Source organism: Astyanax mexicanus, chromosome 7 (genome assembly GCF_023375975.1).
Source record: "Astyanax mexicanus isolate ESR-SI-001 chromosome 7, AstMex3_surface, whole genome shotgun sequence".
In the NCBI taxonomy this organism is placed as follows: domain Eukaryota; kingdom Metazoa; phylum Chordata; class Actinopteri; order Characiformes; family Acestrorhamphidae; genus Astyanax; species Astyanax mexicanus.
In genome coordinates this window covers 31,695,132-31,720,189 of record NC_064414.1, presented here as the reverse complement: position 1 = coordinate 31,720,189, position 25,058 = coordinate 31,695,132, and the positions used below count along the sequence as shown (strand labels likewise).

The following is a 25,058-nucleotide window of genomic DNA, read 5'->3' as shown; positions in this document are numbered from 1 at the left end:
ATGTCTGTAGGCTCACGTGAAGCCGTTAGCTTAGCAAATTACCAACCAGGCTGCTGCTGCTGTAAGAATAAAGATAATTATGAGCCGTGTAATGTTAGATATAGACATTAACCGGTGTTAGAAACTCCCCCTTACGTTGGTATGTTGGTTTTCTCTCTCTCTCTCTCTCTCTCTCTCTCTCTCTCTCTCTCTCTCTCTCTCTCTCTCTCTTTATTATAAGTTATAAGTTATTATTTTGGTTCAGTGCGTGTGCTATAGCCTATTGTCTACTAACACAGCAGAGCTGAAAGAGAAACAGTGCTGAGACTTAATAAATGATCCACCTAGCAATATTTCTGCTGCATATATCAACATGTAAATAGCCTACCAATATCACTGTAGGTGCGAGTACACACTAGTAATATATTAAACAATAAAGCAATTGATTATTTTTGTCTGGTAAAAAGACTTAGCATTGCAGTGCAGTGCTTAAAAGCTATCATCAACGCTCAATAAATTCATGATGTTACCAAAGCCAATGAATAATCATGTTAAATAACTGTGATCTCAATATTAATCAAAAATAATTGTGATCATGATTTTTGCCATATATTTTTGCCAGAGATTGTAGCTTAAAACTTTATTAATGCTTTTTATTTTAGATAAATACCGCTTTTTTGCTCACGTTCTTCATGTACTTGATAGGGGCCCACTGACATTGCGAGTGTACAGGGCCCAGAATTTGCTGCTACGCCCCTGGGTAGAGATATACTTGCTGTTAACTACGCATTCGCGTACGCATCATGGCTGCTTCGCGTATCCTGCGTCTGTTTGGAGCGTAGGTCGTGCACGTCCATCAAAAATTTAAAACCACTAGGGGCAGTGTAGCCACTAACCAGCATGTTTGCATCGTTCAAATCCAAAAGCCCTTTGCCATGTTTACATGGTGTGTAAATCACGATGCCCTTTCTACGTTCTGCCCTCTAGTGGAAGCCTCCAGTTACATGTGCTGCACATATATAGGCTACTGTGTTCTCAGTCACATTCACAACGCAGCCGTTTGTCTATGTGAACGCATACTTGCAAACAGCAAGTATATTTCTACCCTTATGGCTGACCAGTATACATCTGCCTAGTCTGTCTGCAGAAGTTCATCACCAACCATACACACAAAAGTGCTCTCAAGTGCTTTTTAAATGAGACAAGATATAAGAAAACCAATCACAAGAGAGATCATTTACATGTACGTTAATTGGAACCTAAAATAATACCCACTGCTTTTTTCCATGCCCACCATCCATTTTATCAGCTTTACTGTTGCACTTCTAGGTATGTTATTAAAGATTGTAGTACATCTGTTTCACTGCATACTTTATTATCCTCCTTATCCTTGTTCTATCTGGTGGTCAGGACCCCACCAGAGTAATTATTTGGGACATTCTCAGCGCTACAGTGACACTGGCTTAGTGTTGGTGTGTAATTCTAGTACAAGTAAATGAGGGTGTGTTGTTCAGACACAGCAGTGCTGCTGAAGTTTTTAAACACTTTTCCAATTACTGTCCACTCTATTAGTCACTCCTGTCTAGTTTTTCCTCCTCGTAGGTGTAAAGTGCTCCTACATGGTAAAGTGGAGGGGATAAAATGGATAATGGGTGTAAAAACGAGGAGGTAGTGTTAATATTGTGGCTGATCAGTGGCTCTATTTACCAGGAAAGCTTTCTTTTAATCCAAATGAATTCATTCCGATTCTAGAATCTGATTGAGGTGTTTATACGTAGATTTTCCCCAATAGTCTGAGTAAAGTCTCCATTTATATGCACGCTACAAGCAATCCGGTCAAACATGACATGCATGTGTAGTTTAGTTTAGTGTACACGTAACCATGACAATAACAACAACGAGCATAACGTGATGCCTGCCAGTGTGAGAGAAGCATCAGCTTATCTAGATTTGTCTCCAGAATTTGCAGTTGATATTACTGTTTCTTTAACAACATTAACAACCTAATTCACATATTCTTTTTAAATAAGCTCATGTTTTACATTAGCGTAAAATGTATGAGTTTATATTCTGATGGCCACGCTAAGAGTGTGGGCCTGTTTGTTGGTAGGAGTATGAAGGTGATATTAATAGAACACGAGTGGCTGGAGAAGATGTAGGAGGAGAAAGTGAAGGGCAGTACCACAGATGGAGAGACAGGTGGAGCTGCAGAGAGAACACGGCCAGGAGAGTGAACAGGAGTGGTGTCAGAGGCGGAGGGATCAATCGGCTAATTAGTTCTGTCCCCGGTGCATGCAGACATCACAGCCTCTCTTTCCCCCTGCTGAGCAGATCTGATCACGCATACAAAGTGACAAGTCCCTGTGGAGTTCACCCTCCAGTAACCTCTCACACAGCCATATATATACACACATTTCCTCTATACACACACACACACTCTCACACACACAGTCTAATCACACATAGATCTCTGCTGTCCTCTTATCATTACAACAAACATTATAACACACAGCAAATGCTGGAATTATTTTTATTAATATAAAATGTTCAGCCAGCAGATCGGATAACGGATGACTCAATTAAAAGTCAAATCTGTCATCAGAAGCAAAGTGCAAGTTAATTATCATAACTTAATTACAAAAATACTCCACTCACACTAAAGTACACTAATTTATCTTAGCAACAGCTGACTTTAGTAAGGTTAATATTTTATATTACAGGTTGGCAATATGTAATAATGTTGTGAATATTCAAGAAACCTTTATTTTTATTATTATTTTTAATACACAAAATGTTACACCTATTTGTTCCAACTGACATCTGACCAATTAGATCAGATAGAAAAAAAAATGTTGAGAAGTAAAACAGAACCATTTTAACTTTTATTTTAATAGAACACACTCTGGTAAGTGTCATTTCAATGTAATGTATTTAAAGAAATCTTATAAATAGAGAAATATTTTAAGGTATTTAAAAACATTTTTTAGCGTGAAAAAGTATTTGCCCCAACAGATTTCTTTTGTTTTTGCTTTTTTGTCATAATGATATTTTTTTCCGATAAAAAAAACAAGTAAATATATAAAAAAAACAATTTCTTTAAATGATCATTTTATTTATTAAAAGAAAAAAAAAGAAACTATCCAAACCAGTCTAGCCCTGTGCAGCAACTAAAATCAAGCTTTATTGATAACTGGCAATCAGTCATTCACATCTCTGTGGAGGAATTTTGGTCCACATTTTGGTCTTTACAGAATTGTTTAAATTCAGCAACATTGAAGAGTTTTCCAGAGTTTTTCTTTCACTATCACTATTCACTCCAAAACCTTCATTTAGGTTTTTTAAGCCATTCAGAGGTGGACTTGTTTGTGTGTTTTGGGTCATTGTCCTGCTGCAGAACCCAAGCACCCCTGAGCTTGAGGTCATGAACAGACGGCCGGACATTCTCCTTCAGGATTGTCTGGTAAAAAGCAGAATTCCTGGTTCCATCTATTACAACTGCAAAGCAGCCCCAGACCATCACACACACTACCACCACCATGTTTCACGTTCAGTATGATGTTCTTTTCCTGAAATTATGTGTTAGTTTTATGCCAGATGTAACGAGACACACATCTTCCAAAAAGTTCCAGTTTTGTCACTTCTGGGAAGGTTCACCAGTGTTCCATGTAGCTCTCCTTGCTGTATATATTTACACATTGGCACAATGCACATCGTGTTGTCTTGTGAAGTATTGTGTTGCTCTGTGTTGCACCATAATCCTAGAGGAGATTAATTTCACTGTATACAGCTGAAATAACAACTAAAACTTTTTGACCTGATCCGATAGTCTTTAGATAAATTCCTACTTTGCATACATTCGTTTATTATTAAATGAGGCCTTCTATACTAAATGTCTGTGCCACAGTTTGGTTTCCATTTGTGAGACATTTATAAGCAGAAACAGATCAAAATGTAATATTAAATAAATAAACCATATATAGTATATAAATGTATTTATATAAAAGTATATAAATTTGTGTATTAAAGGCCAGTAAACCTCTCAATAAAACAGCTACTGTTGGTACTTACAGTATTAATTTAATATTCATTCATAAAAATAAGCACTTTGCCTACTAATACTGTAAACAAAACACCTTGCTAACCAAACCAAAACATGCTTGTAGCACTGAGGCTCATTTAAAAAAAAAGTTATTGTCAGTGTTAATCTACATACATTTTATTAAATCAATACAAAAACAATAAAGACATCTGTAGCTTGTTTTCCTGTAATAGGAAAAACAGAAATTGCTTGCCCCCTGTGATGTGTGTGTGTCACATCTGATATAAAATAATAAATAAAATAAAATAAAATCTCTACATGTTCTGTCATGATTACCTGCTGTTCATAAATCATAAATCCTGCTGTTATTTAACTTACATAAACTGGACTTCTCCATCATTAGTCAGTTTTAAACCTTCTCCATGATGTGCACTAACTTCATCTATGAGAGGCTGTCAAAATACATGCTTTACAGGAATTTACTCCAGTGAATTAATCAATTTTTCAATGTAATAAAATATCTCCATCACTTTCAGCGAGAAGTTACATTTTCTTGTCAGTGTCTGTGATACATACCTCATAAAACAAGGCCATGAATAATATTGCAATAAAAAAACTGTAATATTATTCATGCTTTCAGATTCAGCTTTCCTTTGTCCCACAGGAAAAGTCCTAATTCTGACTGATTAGGATGCATTTCAAACAATAATCACACGCCCATCTAATCTATATGGCAAAACACTCAAATCAACTCAGCGTTGATAAGATCGACTCTGTAAATAAATCATTTAGACTTCAGTCAGAGAATAAGCGGAATATGTGTGATCAGGCTCATGATAGGATGTGTGCAGTAGGAAGCGCAGGGTGCTTTATAAATACACGGTGAGCTATTCATCGGAAGAAGCGCGGAAAGATTGATTGCGTTCTGGTTGGAGCTGAATACAGCTGGCTTGTGGCAGGTCACACTTTGTCTGTCACCAGACCCACTGCCTATTATCTCTATTGTTTGAGCCCAGTGCACTTCTTGACTCCTTTGATTTCTGAAAGGGCAAAAACATCCAGAAAAGAGTACAGAAAACAAGTGAACCTCGGGAGGTCTGACGCCGCTTGACGTCTCTTTACAGAGGGTTATTGAGGGTGATAACCATGCTGGCAAGGAAGAAGTGCATCACAGAGGCTGAGAGAGATTAAGATGAAGGAGATGAATAAGCAGGCGGCGAGCGAACAGAAGCCGAGAGCTAAAGATCTATTAGCTGCTTTTGTCCACTAAAGTGCGTTTGAAAAGTAGCACTCAAGGAGAAGGAGGTAAAGTTGAAGAACTGCGAGCGAAACAAGGACAAGAGAAAGCTCACAATGCCCTGGTGTTCCAATCTTAATAAAGCACCTTCATTCAATACAGCAGTAAAATAATAATAGACACCAGTAATTGACATCATTATAGTAACCATGTAGTTTTTTCAAATTCAGCTGATTTTCAAATTCAACTGGTCATAACCTCTATTATCAACAACAGGAGCTGTAATTTAATCATTACTATTCAGTGAGTGAATGTTCAACCTTAGAAATACAAGTCTTAGAAATAAACGTGTACGTCTACAACTCGTACACTATATGAACCAAAGTATTGAGACACGTGTTTATTAATTCAGCAATTTCTTAACTGGTGAGTCGGGACCCAAATGTGGGTCGTGGACACTTTTGATGAAAAATAATTAAATTAATGCTTTGTACTTGTCTTTTACACTGGGGGGGGGGGGGGGGGGAGACAGAGAGAGAGTTTCTTACTAATGTACTCTGAATGCAGAGATATTCAGAGAAGTGAATTATCTCATTTTATGGCCATATTTATTAGGGGTGTCACAATTCTCTAAATCCTCGATTCGATTTTATTTCCAATTTTAGGGTCACGATTCGATCCTATGCCAGTTTTAGATTAGTCTATTGTCAGTCATTGGTTTGACTCATCAAATTTAAAATATCTTATTTCAAAAGGTGGGCTTGATATAAGTGATGAAAAGTGATACAAGTGATCTGCAATACACCACATTAGGCACTAATGGTCAAATTTAAATAATTGAATTAAGATATGTATGTAATGCCATCTAGTGGCTTTTTTTGGTAGCAGCAGTGTGCACTATTAAAACAGCAATGTGCCACATAAAATAAATAATAAAAAAATACAGGAACATATACTTATACAAAATAATAGAACAATTATTGAACTCTATCCTACTATAACAGTTGAACATGAAAAATAAGACTCGCTCCCTGAGAATGACACGTTTTTTCTTTATCAAAGACATATTATTAACTTTATCTGAGAGAAAGATGCTTCTTAAGGTACCAAAACTATTAACATATTTGAGGCTATACAAAACAAGAAAGGGCTGCTCTTTAAGCAGTCACAGTGTCCGCAGCATCGGCTACAGTGTGCTGCGCCATTTGCGTAGCGTGCTGCGTGTGTTTGCGTAGCATAGAGGGAGGGATCGTCAATCATCTTTTTGACTTCGATGCTCGAGACCATGACATAATTTCGATCAATTTCGATAAAATTTCGCAATCATGACACCCCTAATATTTATTTTGTACACTTTTAATATTTAATTTTACTGTAGTAACTTATATACATGTAGTTATCATGTTTCTTCCTTAGTTTCTTAAAGGTGCCCTTTCAATAAAATCCACTTTTTCTTGTTCTTCCTCAACTTTCTTTGTCTGCAGTAGCTAGTAAAAGAAACTACTCAAAAAAAACGAGTCGATCAGGAAAAACACAGCGCTACGTCAACCCATGAATTAGTACACATGCAGAGCTGAAGTCATGCAGCCAGGCACGTCTTGTCAGACAGGAGCTAACAGCACTAGGAACAGCATGGCAGTTCGTTCCTGTGTTATTTGTGAAAATATCACATCAGTGTTATATGCTTTGCCCAGTAATTCACAGCTTAGAAACAAATGGTTATAATTTGTCTATAGAACACCACCAGCAAAGTACAACTGAGATAGGTAGGTGTATTTTTAAAACCCACCTCTGTGTGTAACTATAGGATTTACATAGGATCTCCGGTGGATTTTGCATTTTACAGAGACTCTAAGACTAGGTCAGTGGCTGAACTGCACTTAGCAGGGCATTACACATGCTGCAAAGTAACATATAGCATTGCAAAGACTTTTATTAGTGTTAAAAAGTCTTTATTTAAAAAGTTTCTAACTGTTGTTCATCTCACTGCCTCGCAGTGCTACTAGCCAATCAGAGGTGACATGTTTGCTTGTATTAATATTTATGAGCAAGAGCCGAAAACCGTTTTTTCCCCCCACTCCTCCACCGTACTATTAGTAGTTGTACTGGATCACCAGAGCAAATCAGCTCACATGGAATTCATTCATATTAGACACCACAACTACAGATTTTAAAATATATGAAAAAACAATGGAATAAGACCTTTAAGAAAATGCTCTTAAATTCACCCCTTCTCTAGGTTTAAATGGGTTTTTGAAGGCTATTTTTCAAAAATAATTTGTCTGGTTTCTATTCTTTAAAAGTGGGTCACCACTTTATGACCATGAGTAAATGTGGGTCACGGGCTGAGACCAGTTAAGAACCTCTGTATTAGTTAATTTATTTGAAATAAAGGGTATTAAAAAGAGTGTAGTTAACTCTGACCTAGTCCAGTGAAAGTTTTCTATAAAATTTTGTAGCACTGCAGTGTGGATTTGATTGTTATCGGCAACAAGAGACTTGGTGTGGGAGTACCAAGTAGTACCATCATTCCAGAAAACATACTTCCACTGCTTCACAGCCCAATGCTCAGTGAGAGTCCTATTTATTTGTTCTGTTGTTACTGTATTTTTTTGCATTGAAATTCATTAATAACAGCTGGACCAACCCATATTATCTTAACATGATTGACAGAGGTAGACTAAACAGTTGTAAGCTCAACAAACAGAAATACTATATGGCAAAAAAAGGAACACATGCTTGTTCATACATTCAATACCTGGCATTAGGCATGGTGTCCAGTGAGTTATTTTGGGCTATTCTATTGGCAATACTGACTTCTCTACAGTAAATAGACAAGCTATGTGTGTGCATTTGCACAAAGCATATCTGTCAGCAATTGGTACAGCATTCATTACAATCATTTGGTCATACACTGTAGCGCAGGCCTCACAGTTGGGTAACAGTAGAAAAAGAACAGGAAAGTCTCTTAGTATAATATTTAAAAAAATAAAGAAGCAATTCAAGAATGTAATGTATAATATAGTATAGTTATGAACAGCTGTAAAGAAAAATGGGGATGAAAGCAATGAAAAAGGAAAGGTTTGGTTGAGAGTGTTCAGTCAGAAAGAGGTAGTCCTAGATTGGAGGAGTCAGTGTCTGAGTGCTGGTCTGTATCTTGGCTGGATGAGTTAGCTGAGTCTGAATCATCTACTGAAGAGTCTGAGTATTGGTCCATTTGGCTTATCTCAATGTTCTCCTCTTCAGACTCTGGCTCCGGCTCTATGATCACCACACTGCTGCGTCTTCTTGTCTCTGGTTTGGGATTGCTGGTGGATTTGTCTATGCCAGTCTCGTTATGGGAGTATTTAAGAATTCCCTTGAGCTCCCTCTTCAGAGTCTTTCCTTCCGATTCCAAAGGCACAGGGCGGAGTTTCGCTAGTATATCCCTGACTGGTGATAAGACAAATGAAGGAATGGTAGGAGGAAGAGGAGGAGGAGGAGGGGTGGAGGTGCGTAGTAGAGGGGGAGGTGAGAGGACATTACGCGAGAAGGGAGGAAAAAAGGCAGTGGGCGAGGCTGGAGGAGGAGGGGACGGAGAAAGAGCAGTGGGCGTGGGTGATGGAGAGGAAAAGGTAAAAACATGGAGTGGGTCTAGTGAAGGGGGAGAGGAAAGGTCATGAGTGGGTGGTGGTGATTGAGAAAGTGGAGGTGGGGTATCTGGAGCATCTGCTATTATCTCCAGCTGGACCTCGCAGGGTTCAACCGTGACGTAGCTGGAAATGCTGGAACTGAACTTCCTCAGGACTGGTGGAGTGGGTCGCTGGGTGGGCGGCAGTGGAGGGGTCTCTCCATCACTGCCAGTGATGATGATGCAGGGAGGGACGTCCTTTCCCACTGACATGGGGCTGAAAGGAGGATTAATTGCGGCCAGAAGGTCGTCCAGGTCCAGCGAAGCGCGAGGTGTCCTCTGGACCCGAGCCTGCTGCTCAAACTGCCTGGCCTGCTCCCTGACTGACAGCTTGGTGCCGAACGTATCAACATCAAGCTCCTCCCTGCTGTCCGTAAGCTCCACCTTCAGCCCCTCCTCTGGTTCTTGCCATTGTGCCGGGTCCCATAAAGCCTTGCGCCGCTCATAAATCCCACCCCCTCGAATGCGTGACGGTAAAGACCAGGAGATGGGACTCCTCGAGCTCACAGAGGATGAAAGGTCAGTGTCCTCCAAGCTGTCCAGTCTGTGGTTGTGTCCAGTGCTGGTGTCAGGGCTGCTGCACATCCCCTCCTGGTACAGTGGGTTTTCAGTGGTGAGCGGATGCAGGTCACACAGGAAAGTGATGTTGCTCTCAGATACGCGCAGCTTGCTATGCAGCGTGCCGTTGACGGCGCACAGCTTATGCCCAGCGATGGTGCTAATGAGTCCCTGTCGATCAGCCTCTTCAATTATCGACTTCCTGTGTCTGCCGCAGATAAGCAAGACGAGGTGATAAAGGTGAAAGAAGACGTGAACAAAGTGTAAAGAAGGGCTACAAAGGTAAACAGCAGGAGAGGAAATGACTACTGAGGGAATTCTAGATTCTAGACATTTGCCATCCCAGAATCCTTCAATCTTGAGACTTCGGCTGAAACATATAGTACAGGCCAAAAGTTTGGACACACCTTCTCTTTTTCAATGTGGTTGCTTTATTTTCATGACTATTTACATTGTAGATTCTCACTGAAGGCATCACAACTATGAATGTGAAATATCAAAAAAAAAAAAAAATATATATATATATATATTCTAGTTTCTTCAAAATAGTCATCCTTTGCTCTGAAATGCTTTTCCAACAGTCTTGCAGGAGTTCCCAGAGGTGTTTAGCACTTGTTGCCCCCTTTGCCTTCACTCTGCGGTCCAGCTCAGGTCCGGTGACCGTGGAGACCAGCTCATTTTTGTTAAGTACAAACGCATTGAATGAGAAGGTGTGTCCAAACAACGCTCCAGAGCTCTCCACTGGTGCCGGGGGATGATTTGCTAACATCACCATGATTAATCACATCACAGTAAGTAAATAACATCACTCTTTTTAGCATATCATGGACATTGTCCATACTTAAAGATCAGCGAACAAAGTCAACGTTTCATTAAAAAGAGGTTAAAAAGGTTAATCAAGCGGCTCCAAAGCAGCATAGTTTTCTCCCTGCGGTCAGGATAATGAATCTTGATGGCGGGAGTCCATGGTCCTATTTAATTTTTTTAAATTCCCTAAATTTAGTCTTGTGCCAAATTCTACTTACTTGCAGAGTCCCTCACGATCACTCAGACACAAACAGACACTGCTACTAAGCTAGCAGAATAAAGGCTGGTATTTGCTTTCTCTGAATCATGTGAACACTGTACAGGAACTGACTGTGGGTATAACAATGTCACTGCACAGCTCAACATGCTTGGAGGAGAACATGAACCTCTAGTTCTGTTAGCAATTCTGGTAGCATGGGTGATAGTAAAGGGACCTGTTGGGCCATCCCAAGAAGATGAGGCCAGTGATAGACAAATTCATTTCCAGTAAGTCAGACTAAAATCTGATTGTTCTGTGCGATAGAAAAGGCAAATTTGCTAAATGCACAGCAATTATTACTGGTAATTGGTTGTACTGGGAGGAGCTTTGGTTGTTGAATGTGTCTTGGAGAGATGGATGCATTTGGTAACATTGCTTTGACATTTGGTTCAATGGGTTGTATGTTTTAAAAGCTTCATGGATGTACTTACACTTGCATTTTTCTGTAATTTCATCCATGGAAGTGGTGTTTCAGTATCGTATTTAGTATAATAATAGTATAATAATAGTAAGGAACAAGGTTGTTGCCATGTTTTCTTTTTTCCCCATTTTGCAGGTTTTACCACTTCTTGGGGGCAAGTAAGCAAAACTGTAAAAGGAAAAAAAGGCAAACGAGTGCTGTATGCTAATCTACATAGATTTCTCTCCTGAAAACTGTTTGTTTGGGTGAGTAAAGCGCTTCCATTTATTAACAGTAAACTAAGATTTCCAATATTTTCAACAGCTTTTTCAACTGCAGTTAGCAGCTCTGAATTGTGAAAGAGTTAGCGCTGCGGTTAATGGCTAATGCTAATACTGCTCCAGCTCCAGTGCTAAAGAGAAACTTCACTGAAACTCTTTTATAACGCTGTACTTTAGCAGAGTGGCTTTACTGCTCCTTACAATCTGACTGCTAATATTCATTCATAAGGCGAACCGAATTCTAAGGTGCGCTGATGATTTTTGGAAAAATTAAAGGATTTTAAGTGCGCTTTATAATGCGAAAAATGTGGTTAGAACACTAGGTTACTTTATGCCAGGGTGGTGGGTTCGATTCTTAGTCTTGACAAGTTGCCACTCTGCTCGGCATCTGATCTCTGTGTCTTATACTAGTTCGGTGAATATGGTTGTCTTATCTTATTTATCCACCTACAATCCTGATGCTTAAGATGCACTCCTAATAATGGCTATTATCGGGGTGTGCAGTGAGGCCCTTCTAACCCTTCAGAGAAGGGGTGACAATAAATGCATGTAAATAATTACATAATTTTTAATCAGGAAATATATATATTATAGCTATTGTACATGTATGGACTTATTTTATAAATGAACTAAAATAAAAATCAGCAACTAATTCAAAGCATTAGTGTGTGTTTTTCAGTTGCTATAGGACTCTTATATGACTCTTATATAAGCTTTTTAAAATGGCTTCTGCTCACGTGTCTGCTCGTGGACCCTTCTCCTGATTTTGAGAAGGGTGTACTAATGAGTCTGTTAGCAAAGTCCTAGGACAATCTAACCAATCAGATTCATGATTTTCACTCCGGGGGTGGGGCCATGGCTGTCTAACCCCTTCTGAGCGCTGTGCTGAAGGGGTACGCGGTGATTAGTAGGAAAACAGCGCGCTTGCTGGCTCAGTTCAGTAGTTAGCTAACTCTCGCAGAATTGCTACTGTAAATCAGACAGATATTGTGTCACATCATATTAAAAGGCCCTTTTAAAGGGCTTTTGCACTTTGACAACGAGTTCAAAATTGTCATTCCCCAACGCACTTAGACAGTTGCACCACCCAGGTGTATTCATTTATCCAGGTTCTGATAGCAATGAACAAATATACTGCTGGTCTATTTTGCTATTCTTTGCTATTCTTTCTTTTAAAACACTGTAAATCCTTTAATGTTAATACATTTAGATAATGTGATATTTATCAATCATTTAATGCCTTTAAAATGCTGATATATCTTGTTCGCATATAATTGGAGCTCTTTGGCACAGTACTAAGAATAAGACTCTACACACTACACACTAGAGCTACAACAAATATTATGCTTCTTTTTAAAACAATTACATTGATTTTATAAGAATTAGTTCCACAGTTTTGTTGGAATATGCCAAATGTAATCTACAGCGGGCTCCTAAAGGCGTATTTCCAAAATCCTAACGTTTTTTTTTTTTTGCCTTAAAGCAGAAAAGGATCATCCAGTCATGCCTCATAACAGAGAATGACAGGTAGAGATTCATACTGCAGCAGTGTTACTGACGCACATGGGCATAGAGCACCTCTGGGTTTATTCACGATCACGTGTACACACTCGGTACCTCTAGCTGAGGCATGAGCCGGTCTCAAGGTGAAGGATGTGTAAAGCTCTACTTCGGACTGGAATGTGGATGACATAGAAAACATGAAAACACAAAACAGTAGCACTAGAGGTTGGGAGTTTCTTGTATACGTCGCTACCAAAGCTTTTTAGATTCTCTGTACACAAAGAGCTTTTCTCAGTCTGCAAAGCCGACATCATGTTTTCTTTCTGCTCTGCTCATTAAACCAGACCTACGCTCTTTCTATAGCACTAAGTGGCAACACAAAAGCAGCACTATTACACAGAGACTTGAACTACCAGCCACGAGTTCAAGGAGGGCAGAATTGTTAAAATTCACTATTAGTAGCAGAGAGTGAAGGCTGAGCAAGAGAGCTGTCTACAGAGAGAGGCAGAGACAGAATAAAAATGTAAATAACTTACTGCAGTCTGAGTTGAGAGCAAAAGGAATGGAATGAAATGGACGGAAAGAAAGAAAGACACACACAGAGAGAGAGACACACAGGCAGCAGGTGAATGCGAATGGAAACAGTCAGACTCTGTAACAGAATACCAGACACAGACATGCTTTTATATGAACAAAGAGAAAAGACGAACCAATGCCATTCTACTAAATTTGCTCCCGCAGGTCGAAACGGTGTTCCGCACGCTACAGTTAATTATCCATGCTGCGGGAAATACGCACAGTACGCATATTAACACAGCACGAATGTCATTAAACAAAAGCAATGGATGGAACTGGAATGTGTTGCATTAGCATGTGATTACCTGTTATAGATGTAATTACATATTAAAGCCATAGCAGGTGACTTTGTAGAAACCTAAAGATTAAGCCAGATACAATACAAGTCAATAGTGTAAATATTGCGACAGGTTTACATACATCTAAAACAGCAAAGCTAACTCAAAAAACATCAACTTCCCAGCCTAGCAGGGGTAGCTTTGTAATATCTCACAAAGTTTAATGTTAAGCATTAAAAAAAACAGTCCAATAAGGTGCTCAGATGCAGCTAGATAGAAGCCTTACAAGCCTTAAAATAAAATCACAGACACAATTTCATAACAAAGATATATTCCTTATAAAATTATTGTAAAACGATGCCTCTATGTTGGATACATATTTCAGAAAAAAAACAACAAATTCCACCATAAACAAGACAAAACTAGTAATGACCTGCTCAACAGCATCACTTTCAGGGCGACAGGTACTACAGTTACTACTTTACTATTTGAAATCTGCACCAAAGTTCACTTCAGTTCAACTTCATCCTTGATCTGGTCTCTTACAGGTTGAAACTTGTTCTACTATATTAAATCTTCTATTCTTCCATTGAAGAAACTCACTTTTGAAATTCACAAAAATCTGGTCATCAGTCGGGAAAACACTGGGCAATCTGTGACTCTTACTTTTGTATTATACCTGTCTTGTATTGTATTTTTTTTGCCTCATTGTTGTTTTTTTTTTAATTCTTTATCTTAATCTATTTATTTAAGTTTATATAGTATGTTAAACTTCCTCTGACACTGATGTGGCGAGAATACATTACAAATTAATGTATGCAAAATTTAATGAACATATAATTACAAAAATGTGTTTTTTTTCTTTCTCTTATTAGCAGTGTAAGCAGGAGAAGAAACTCCTCATACACAAAAGCGTGTTTGTTAGAATATGTTTATGTTATAATAAATAAAACACACTAGTAAGGTAGGCTGTCACACCTCTCCATTCTAGAAACTCAGCTCTGCTTGCGACCTGCAGCCTCCGGACTACATTGCCCAGGATGCACCACACACTGACAACCCACTCGATCACATGATACAGCACATGACACTTCCAGGAAGCAGGTCACCTGAATATAGGCCTTTAAAAAATGGGCTCATTTGCTCTTAGTCTTTGCTGAGTATTGATGGTTTATCCTCCTACAACGTGGTTTCTCATTTATATCAGGATCTAAAAGTGTTTCTAAGAATATAACAAAATCTGTTTTTCAGATAAATCACTTACTCCTCATTTAAAGCAAAGCTCCACTAACCAGAGGTCCTACTACTGAAAACCTTGCACTCAGTTTTAGGTTTTTTTAATCAGAGGCAGTTAATGGGATTACTGGAGTAATTGATTGGCTACCTCCTGTCCAACCCACCAGTGATTACACACTGCCGAGGCAAAGAATTTGATTAAAGCTACAAAAAAAAAGCTTTAAGATTTTGAAATATTCCCTGTTGTAAAATATAACAGAAGGCTAATGAATATAAATGAATGAAAACAAAAAAATATTAAAAACTATTTTTCCCAGCCTCACACACATACACACATGCACATTCTCTAGAGCTTTGTGTGTTATTCAACTGAGGCCAAGGCAAATTGCTCTGGCTATCTCTGTGCTTGACTTAATTGATTAACAAAAAATCTTTGGTCCTGTCTCATTGAGTTAGCTCCTGCATTTATTCTGATTATACTAAATTAACACTCTATTTTCCTGTGAGTGAGGCAATTACGTCTCCGCAGAAATCTCCATCATCAACATTTCATTACACATTTAAGAGTGTCTTTAACTCGCCAATGGACCTTTATTGCCCTTAATGGCCACGATATGTTCAGTGATCACACTGACCATACAGTATCTAAAAGAGACACCCTTAAGTGCCAGAAAATGTTATTTTAGGAGCTATAAATGCCCTTTATAGAAGAAAAACTCTGTTCTAAGTGATGGATGCAGTCACTGCTGGGCAGTTTTCACTTTGTCTTGGCTCATAGAGTCTGCCTGCTTACTGCCTGCCCAATTGGTAGGTGTTTCTATGCCCATTTTTCAGTTGCACCAATCAGCATGCTCTGATACCTCTCTGAGGGGAGGGTTCAGATGATGCCCACAACTATATGTGCAGGATGGAGGATCTGAAGACCTATCAAGCACAAAACTGTAGATATTGAGTCTGATATTGCACCCATATGTAGCACATTGAAAAAGCTAAATCTGACTAATGCACTGACTCTAAATGCACTGTGGCTTCAAATTTAAAATGTTTTATGCAAAACAAAAGAGAAAAGTGTTCAAAACAATTGTGGAAGTTCAACATTTTTAAAATATTTTTTCCCTTTGTCAAATGAAGCAATGCATTTCCTATTAAGGTCAGAAAAATCTGAATAAATGAACTGTGCCTCATTTAGGGCTGCAACTAATGATTCTTTTAGTAGTCAACTAATCTAATGATTATTTGTTCGATTAGTCGATTAGTCAACAATTATTTCTGCCATGTCCTCCATCTCTAAAAAAAATAGAAACAGCTGGACATGATATTTCAAAGCATTGAAATGTCTAGATGTTGTTTAAATGTGGACAGTACTGATATTTAGTGATTTAATATGTAATAAGTTGTGTTTGGGCACTTTTAGAGACACAGACTAAGTGTAGTGTAATGCAGTACTGTTACAAATTAACGATTAGTCGACAATGAAATTTGTAGTTGACAATTTTAATTAATCAACATAGTCAATTATATCGACTAATCGCTGCAGCCCTAGCCTCGTTACAACCCTACCTGGCATATATATGAACTAATACACTACCACATAATAATAGCACACAATAGCACTTTTTAATATCTGTACTTCAGAACTCAAATATCCCCTCCATCTTCTGTCCACTATTAGGCATCACTCAAAGTCCGATAATTCACGTTGCCTTGCCATGAGCTCACAGGCCAGTGTGTTTAATCTCACTCACAAGATAACACCTTACGACACAGCTGTGGCCAGTCCAAAGCCAGACCTTGTGGTAAGACCTTTTGATCCATTTACATACTGCAGTTTAATGACACTTGTTCTAACACTTCACTGTGAAAGCAGCTATAACATGATATGTAAATACTACTGTATGTACATAGTATGTAAGTAGTAATCCTCATATAACAACATGGAAAAAACTTCCTATGTATCCTGTACAGCTCTGGAAACAATAAGAGACCATTTAAAAAGGAAGATGGATGATCATAAGCAATCAAACCAAGCTAAACTGCTTGAATTTTTGCACCAGGAGTGGCATGAAGTTATCCAAAAGCAGTGTGTAAGACTGGTGGAGGAGAACATGCCAACATGCATGAAAACTGTGATTAAACACCAGGGTTATTAAAACAAATATTGATTTCTGAACTCTTTATGAAAACTTGCATTATTGGAGGTCTAAAAAACTCTGCACCTTTTTGTTGTTTCAGTCATTTCTCATTTTCTGCAAATAAATGCTCTAAATGACAATATTTTTATTTGGATTTTTTTATTTGGAGAAAAGTTGTCCATAGTTAATAGAATAAAACAACAATGTTCATTTTACTCAAACATATACCTATAAAGAGCAAAATCAGAGAAACTGATTCAGAAACTGAAGTGGTCTCTTAATTTTTCCCAGAGCTGTATTTATAATGCATTAAGAAATATACAGTATAATACATTATAATGACTATTATAAAACTATATATATTTTTAAAACGTCCTATGTTAGCAGGGTGATTGCGAAGAGATGATAATATAAGGCATTATAAAACCTCTCTTTATAAAATCACATACTTTATGTATTTATCTATTTATTAGTAAGTACTTAGGAGTGATTATTCAAGTTTAGGATGGTCATTATAAGACATTACAAATGCATTGTAATGCATTGTAAATGACTTTATGCATTATAAATACAATATTCATAAGAAGTGATGACCAAAAACACCCAAAAAGAAACATAGCTGTGTATATATTTTTATACTGAACATTCTGGAATGATACAAAACTCATTTTCAGCAGCACTGCTACTCTTTATATCAGATGCTCCTTCCTGCTAGCTCTTTCTCTTGATGTGATTTATTATGCAAAAATGGTAAATAGCAGTGCTTCAGAACAGCTCCAACAGAAGCTCTACACAGCTGGGATTTATTTTACTCAGGGAGGTGGGGTAATGTAATTATTACCAGTGTATCTCAGTGAATTTAGTCCCATCTGAATCTGACAAGTCAGTAATGTTTATAGACTACATGCTTCCACACCAGCAGAAACTCCAGTGCCTTTTAGCTTCTATAAAATGTCACTTTAATCCTGTGTGTATTGATATGTTGTGATATTTCATCACATCCTGTAGAACGGGAGTTTTCCTAGATTTTCACAAGTATAGAGGTGCTCGGTACCACTTTAATATAAGACTACCTTTATAAATGGTTTATAAATGGTTTACAATTAGTTTATTAATGGTTACTAATTAGGTTGTAAATGCCTTAAAATCATTAATAATCAGTTATAACACATATGTAGAAAGGTCAACAATGACCTGTTGTTTGCCAAATAGTGAACCTACAGCCATCTATATTGTTGCCCTTTCTAATTATGTGTTATGACTGATTATTAATGTTTTTAAGGCATTTACAACCTAATTAGTAACCATTAATAAACAAACTGTAAACCATTTATAAACCCTTTATAAAGGTAGTCTTATTTTAAAGTGGTTTAAAGTGGCTCAAATATGGTGCACAGTTATGTCATGAAGTAAAAAGTAAAAAGATGGCAGTGCTAACACATAAAATCTGGACAAAAACAAGTCTCAGTATGTTTACACTTGCATTTTTATGTGACTTGGCCTTATCGAGATATAATCCTAATATTTAAGATACATAAAAAAACCAAGTGTAAATGAAGTCTTAGAGAAATTTCACACGTATAAATCAATATTTATAAATTAACCAGGAGATGTTATTGTGCTTAATTAATGGTAATGTAACTTAATGTATTAAACAAAGAGGATTAATTCACTCAAATCTCTCAAAAATGTTTATTCTTCCTATATTATGCGTATTATCATTGTTTCTGCAACTATGATAAATTTAGACCCTCAATTCAGTTTTCGTTTGATACTGAAAATGGTTTTGAACATCATATCTCAGTTGTATATCATTGAGCTCCATTGGCTACCAGTTGCTGCTCTTATCAAATTCAAAACTCTCACAATCGCCTACAAGGTGATGAGAGTACAGCTCCTTCCAACCTGCACTCACTCCTGAAGGCTTACGCTACCAACATTCACACAAAGCAATCCAGACTGTTCTCATACAGAGTTCCCCAATGGTGGAACAAACTACCTTCCACTACCAGATCAGGAGAATCTCTCGCTATCTTTAAGAAACTCCTGAAGACAGAGCTCTTCAAAGAGCACTTACTCTCTTAACACCTCTAACACACTAACTACTTCTAACCCCATTTCCTTCTTCCCCTCCTTCACTTCTCTATCCCTTTATTTCCCTTCGACCTCCTTTAGGCCCTATCTAAAGATCTTTTTACCTTTAACTTCTATTACTTTTGTAGTTCACTATTTTAAGTCGCTTTGGACAAAAGCATCTGCCAAATGTAATGTAATGTAATGTAATGTAATAAAAATGTCTGTATTGGAACAACACTAAAACACACACTCTTTAGCACACATGACTCTTAAAGGTTAAAAAGTAAAAATCAGACTAATTTGTTCAGACTTACATTTTGCTGTCCCCGAGCTCCTCGTAGAGATTGGCCTGAGCTGGAGCAGGAGTGGGTGCTGCTGATTTGCTGACGGGAAGCGCCATCTGGATGCGGGCGGTTTTGGCACACTCTGCCTGTCTCCTACAAAATAATGTCAACAAAGTTTCTCATTGTCAACAGGTCACTCGTAAGCACTGCACACAAACCCTGGCCTGTTTTGGCCTCTTGATGCTCTTGAGGCCTGCCAGCAAGAGCTTCACCAACAAGAACATCAAATAAATCATAAGCAAAGTTCCTCTAGCAGTGAAATGACCCGGTTCTGCACGCTTTATATGAACCGTGCAAATCCAGGCCTGCTGTACCAGACCTTCCACACTGGGTCTGTCTGAGGTGAAGGGGCGATTGTGAGGCAGGTAAGCCCTGTTTCCTTTGTGCTCTCTGCTTTGTGGTGGTGATTGTGATGAAATCAGAGAGCAAGTGGTTGCTGTTCTGTTTCACAAGGATCACTGACTGCATAAGAATGGAAGGCGAGACTGTGAACATCTTTTATTCGCCACTCGTGTTCGGGCCTTTGATTGGTGTGTTTCGGGTTTTTAAAGGGCCGGGTTGAATAATGAGGATGTGGGAGTTGTTCAGAGAATAATGAAATATATGAATAGCACTTACTCTTTGAATCTGACGGAGGGGTCCGCCGCGCACAGCCACAATGGGGTGGGAGAGAGAGAAAAAAAAATAAAAAAGGAGAGAAAAAGAAGAGATGAATGAGAGGGGACAAGTTGTATTGTTAGATAATTAGCCCAGAAGTACTTCCTTATCAAAACATGACACAAAGTATAAATTAAAAATGGGAACTTCACAGGCTTTTCCCACCGCCTTTTTTTTTTTCTTTCTCCGAGCCGCAGAGTTTTAATAATAATGCGCAGGCTCTTTCATGTTGCTTTAGATGAATCCACTGCTGCAGGTGGTGGAATGCACATTAGTCCTCCCCTCTCCACTCCCCGCGCAGCGATAAGCACCGAGGCTGGAGAATAACCCGCACTTATCACACATCTCCCTCTACTGCACTGCTGAGAGAGAAATCAGCTCTCAGCAGCAACCTCTCTCTCTCTCCCCCGCTCCCTCTCTCCCTTTTGCTCTTTCCTCCTCCTTCCTGAAACCACTCTCTCTAATTCCATCTTTCTCTCCCTCTGCCGCGTGTACACACCACTCTCCAAGCCTGACCCCGGACTCAGTGCTTTACTATTAGAAAGTCACACACTAACTCTAACACTAACTTCTGCCACTATCTCTCCTTCTGAACATTATTTATTTAACCAAAAAGCAATTATCCACAAGACAAGGCACTTCGCAGAGTGTGTTCCAGTGATATAGACTCCATGCTAATGATGTCGGAGTTCTTTAAACTTTAGAAAAAGAAAAAAAGGTTCTTCACACTCATATTTTTCATCATTTATTTGAAAAAAAAAGGACATTCCAACCCTTTAAAATGTTCTTTGGGGAACCAGAAGTGGTTCTATGGCTTTGCTCCAAATAACCTCCTGGTTGTCCCTATTTTTTAAGAACGTAAGGTGTGTTTTTCAGTGTTTTGTACACTCATGTGTTTGTTACAGTGTGTATTGTACTGTACATTTGTTCCGTTGAGTTTCAGTTTCACACTGCGGTTTAGTGAGAGTTCTAAAGAACTTTGCTACAATATATATTTGGGCTGCAGCTCCCTCCCTATACTTGACACTGGTTTGTAAATTGCTGTCAGTTCCTCGAGTTTTCTTTCCAGGTGTTGTACCGATTTCCAGTTTCCTGCCAAAACTCAAAGGAGAAAATGTTTAAGAGATACAGCCTTAGTTATAAAGATACAGCACTGAGTGCTCGGTAAAATTAACCCTAAAACTTCACTTAACATCAGACTCTCAGTGAGGTGAGCGGCCCCGCTGCTGAGAAATGTTATTATTGACACAATGCGGACAGAGACTGCCAGAGTAGATTAATACTAAACCATCCAAACTATGAAGAAAAACATACAAAATTATTTAGTAAACAAAATGTTTAAAAATGTTCAGAGACCAGAAACTGCAATAAAGCATTATCTTCTGGGAATCAGTGAAGTTGGAAGATTTTTATGCATTCTAGCCCTCTTCAACTTTCTGTCATTTTTCTGAAAGATCATCACTTTATTGAAACCAATTTTGATCATTTGGTCTGGACCATGGTTTGTAGCACTTTTCACACCTGCTATTTTGATTTGGACCACCTTCATGTTTATCGGTGCAGTAATTGCATAGAAATGTAAATTGTAAATTAAAAATAAATTTAAAACAGCCCTTTAAACATCTGTTCAGAGCAGTCATGCATGTCTCGTTTATTCTTCATTTGTTCAGTGTGTCTCTTTCCTCCGACTGCACTCAAACAAAGGTGATACCCCTGAAAAAGCGTTTTTGAACTTTCTAATGATCCCCTTTTTGGATGTTCTACTATCTAAGGCTGCCTTCACACCTACCGTGATTGGCCCAGACCTTCAAACAGTGCAGTTCAGTCTGAACCAAAATAGCAGGTGTGAAATGTGGCGGGGAACATGGTCTGAACCAGAAGTCTGCGTTCTCATGGGACTCAGCAGGACCCTTAAATTTCAGTGTCATGTGTGGGAGCAGGCGGTTAATCATCCTGTTCAATACAGAAATACCTCATAATATTCATAAATATTTTATAGAAAATTACAGAAATCACAGAAATGATGGTACCACTGCAAGAAGTGAACTCAGCACAGACGTGCGTGTAAACAGCATAAAACAGAGAGAGCGTTTGTTCATAGCTGTGGTAATTAACATTATCTGGCTAATATTTCAAATTAAACTGCTCCTTATCAGCAGTGATCTTAAATAAAAGGTGTATATTTAATAGCTGGGTCCGATCAACCTGATCACTTTATCACCACAAGAGAAAAACCCCAGAGTTCATTTGGAACCGGACTGAGATCTCCTGCTCCAGCTGGTCTCGGTCCGATTTCTTTGATCCGCACCCAGTGCAAGTACTGTTTTCACTCCTGCTCAATCAAACCTCATTAAGGGTACAAGTGAACCAGAGTCTGTTTAACCGGACCAAACAGTGCTGCTGTGAAAACGCCCTAAAACGGCCCAGATAAAATGAACCATGGTTCCGTTGCTTCACAGAAAAAAAAAAAAAAACACTTTTTTTTAGATGGTTTGGATTTTTGGAGCAATTATGGGAAGTTGAGTCAGGCCATCATCACTTATTAAACAATAGAAGATGAAACAGAATAGGTGTTGTGAGGCAGAATTCATCAAAAAACCTGGAAAGAAGATTCCATTCATTAAAACATGCAGATTTCCAACACAAATCAATTAGTGTCAAATATAAGGAGATGCAGCCCACCCATGTGATGATGGCAGGACGTGGTAAAATCCTCTAACTGAATCACGATATTAGAAACATTTGACAATGCAATTTCTTTTTCGACGATATATATACAAACGATATATGTACAAAATTTGACCAAATGTAGAAGAGTGGAGAGGTCTGTGTGAGACCTGTGTGAGCTCTCTCTGCCCCTTCCCTTCCAGAAAACAGCTAAAAAAAAACAAAAAAAACAAAAAACAAAACATGCCAGTGATGTCAACAGCCACGCCCCCACCAACGCGTTGTCTCGTGCCAGAGATCTGGACGAACCGAAAGCTGAGTTAGTCCTTTAGAGTCAGCCGATTACTCAAAACCCGAGTTTTTAAAACTGCAAAACAACAATACTTGGCCCATTAATCAGCAATTTAAATGGGCTTTTAAAAGTTAAATACGATTTCATCTGTAAATGGAAATATCTGCGCAAAACTGTGACAGACAGGCTGTTCTGCCGCTGCATTTACCAGCAAGTGCTCAGCCATGTGGAGGCCATGCGTTACCTCACTCCCCCTCCCCCTTGCGCTTCTAAGGCAGCAGCAGCCTGTCACTCACTCAGACACAGAGACAGCGCTGTTCACTCAGAAAATTACAACAATTACAACAATTTGAGTAAATTGCCTTAAGTGACATCGGACACCTTACGAGGTGACTATTGCACATGCACGCATCGCAATGATGATGCTTAAACGATATATCGTGCAGCCCTTAATACAATGCAGCCGACAGATGAACAGATGATTAGTTCGGGCTTTGGCCAGAATTTCATAGCTATAGTTATTTCTCAAAAATAAAAAAAAGGGATTTTGTGGACTCTCCAAATCAGGTAAAGGTTCTAAATCACATAAAGCTTTTCCTGAATATGTACATCACACTTAAAAAAAAAAAAAAAAAACATTTGACAACCTATCTTTTAAGAGTGTGTAAATAATGATATATATATATATATATATATATATATATCCTGTTCATGTGCAGAACAATCAATATTTTTTACAGACTCTCTGACAGACATAGTATCATCATCATTATTATTATTATTGTTATTATGATCCATATTACACACAAATACTGATCTGTCCTAACAAATTAACCTTTACTATAACAGTATGACAATATTTGATTCTAATCATTTCCCACTCATTTAACAATTCTCACTGAAATGGAGAAGCTGCAGTGACAGTGTCGAGTCCTGATTTTTAAACACCTCATGCCAATAGGAGATATTTTATTATGCTTAATGAAGTGGATAATGTACGTTTGTGTTGTGTGTTTGTTTTTTCAGACTGAAAAATCCTACTGTTCATTTTTTGGCACTGCTGGATATCAAAACAAATGGAAGCGAGCGCACAGTGCAGACGGATTTCTGTAAAATCAACTGTAAACTCAAAGTAAATTAATATTCACAATGAAACTTATATGTTTATATATTATAGCTAAATAAACATCAATTCTAAGCCTAGTGATATAATTCTTGTTTGGCAATGTGTTTGCATAGTCAATGCAATTGGCTGAGAGTCTCTTGGGAATGTAACTGCTCACATGCTTGTCTGTGTGCGGTGTGTTACTGGAGGTCTCTACTAGAGGACAGAGCAGAGAACACTGACCTTCATTTTTCAGTCATGCACAGAGATAATACTGGTCTCTCACCAGCTGTTCTGATGAGTTATTGTCTCTGTGGTGGCAAAGGCACATCATACAGATGTGTGTAACTGTGGACTTGGTTACTCAAACATTTAAAATATATATTTAGCTATTTTGATGCTGATTAATGCCTCTCTTGCCCCAATCATTTAAGTAATGTATGTGAACTGAAGTGACACGCAAGGTAGCCATCATGTAGTTAACACCAAGTATATCTCAAGTCTGAGAGTCAGCACTGGTTACTGGTGCACTTCAAATTCTTTAATTTTCCCAAAAATCAACAGGCGCCTTTTAATCCGGTGCACCTTATGTATGAATTTTATCAGTCAGGTTGTAAGGAGCAGTAAAGCCACTTCACTGAAGTACAGCATTATACAGAAGTTTCAGTGAAGCTTTTCTCCAGAACTAAGGCTGAAGCAGTTTTAGCATTAGCCAACAACGACAGCGATAACTCTTTCACCATTCAGAGGTAAGTATATCGAACTGTTGTCTGCGTGTTTACCGTGTTAAAACAAGCTACATGGTACGATCGATACTGTCGGGCGGCATTTACTAGTGCTAACCGCTGCTGCTAGCCACGCTGTTAAAAATATTTGTAATCTAAGATTACTGTAAATAAACGGAAGTGCATTACTCACCCAAATAAACCGTTTTCAGGAGAGAACTCTGTATGAAATATGTA

General features: G+C 38.4%; 1 protein-coding gene across 1 annotated transcript in view; it reads right to left on the bottom strand.

The window, feature by feature from the left end:
• Positions 1-25,058, bottom strand: part of pcdh15a (protocadherin-related 15a) — a 512,848-nt gene that overhangs the window by 18,858 nt on the left and 468,932 nt on the right. The window contains exons 32-33 of the mRNA XM_049481100.1: positions 19,994-20,002; positions 19,346-19,468 (exon numbers count right to left, since the gene is read on the bottom strand). Of these exons, the coding sequence (XP_049337057.1) occupies positions 19,346-19,468; positions 19,994-20,002 (132 nt within the window). The remainder of the gene's footprint in view (positions 1-19,345; positions 19,469-19,993; positions 20,003-25,058) is intronic.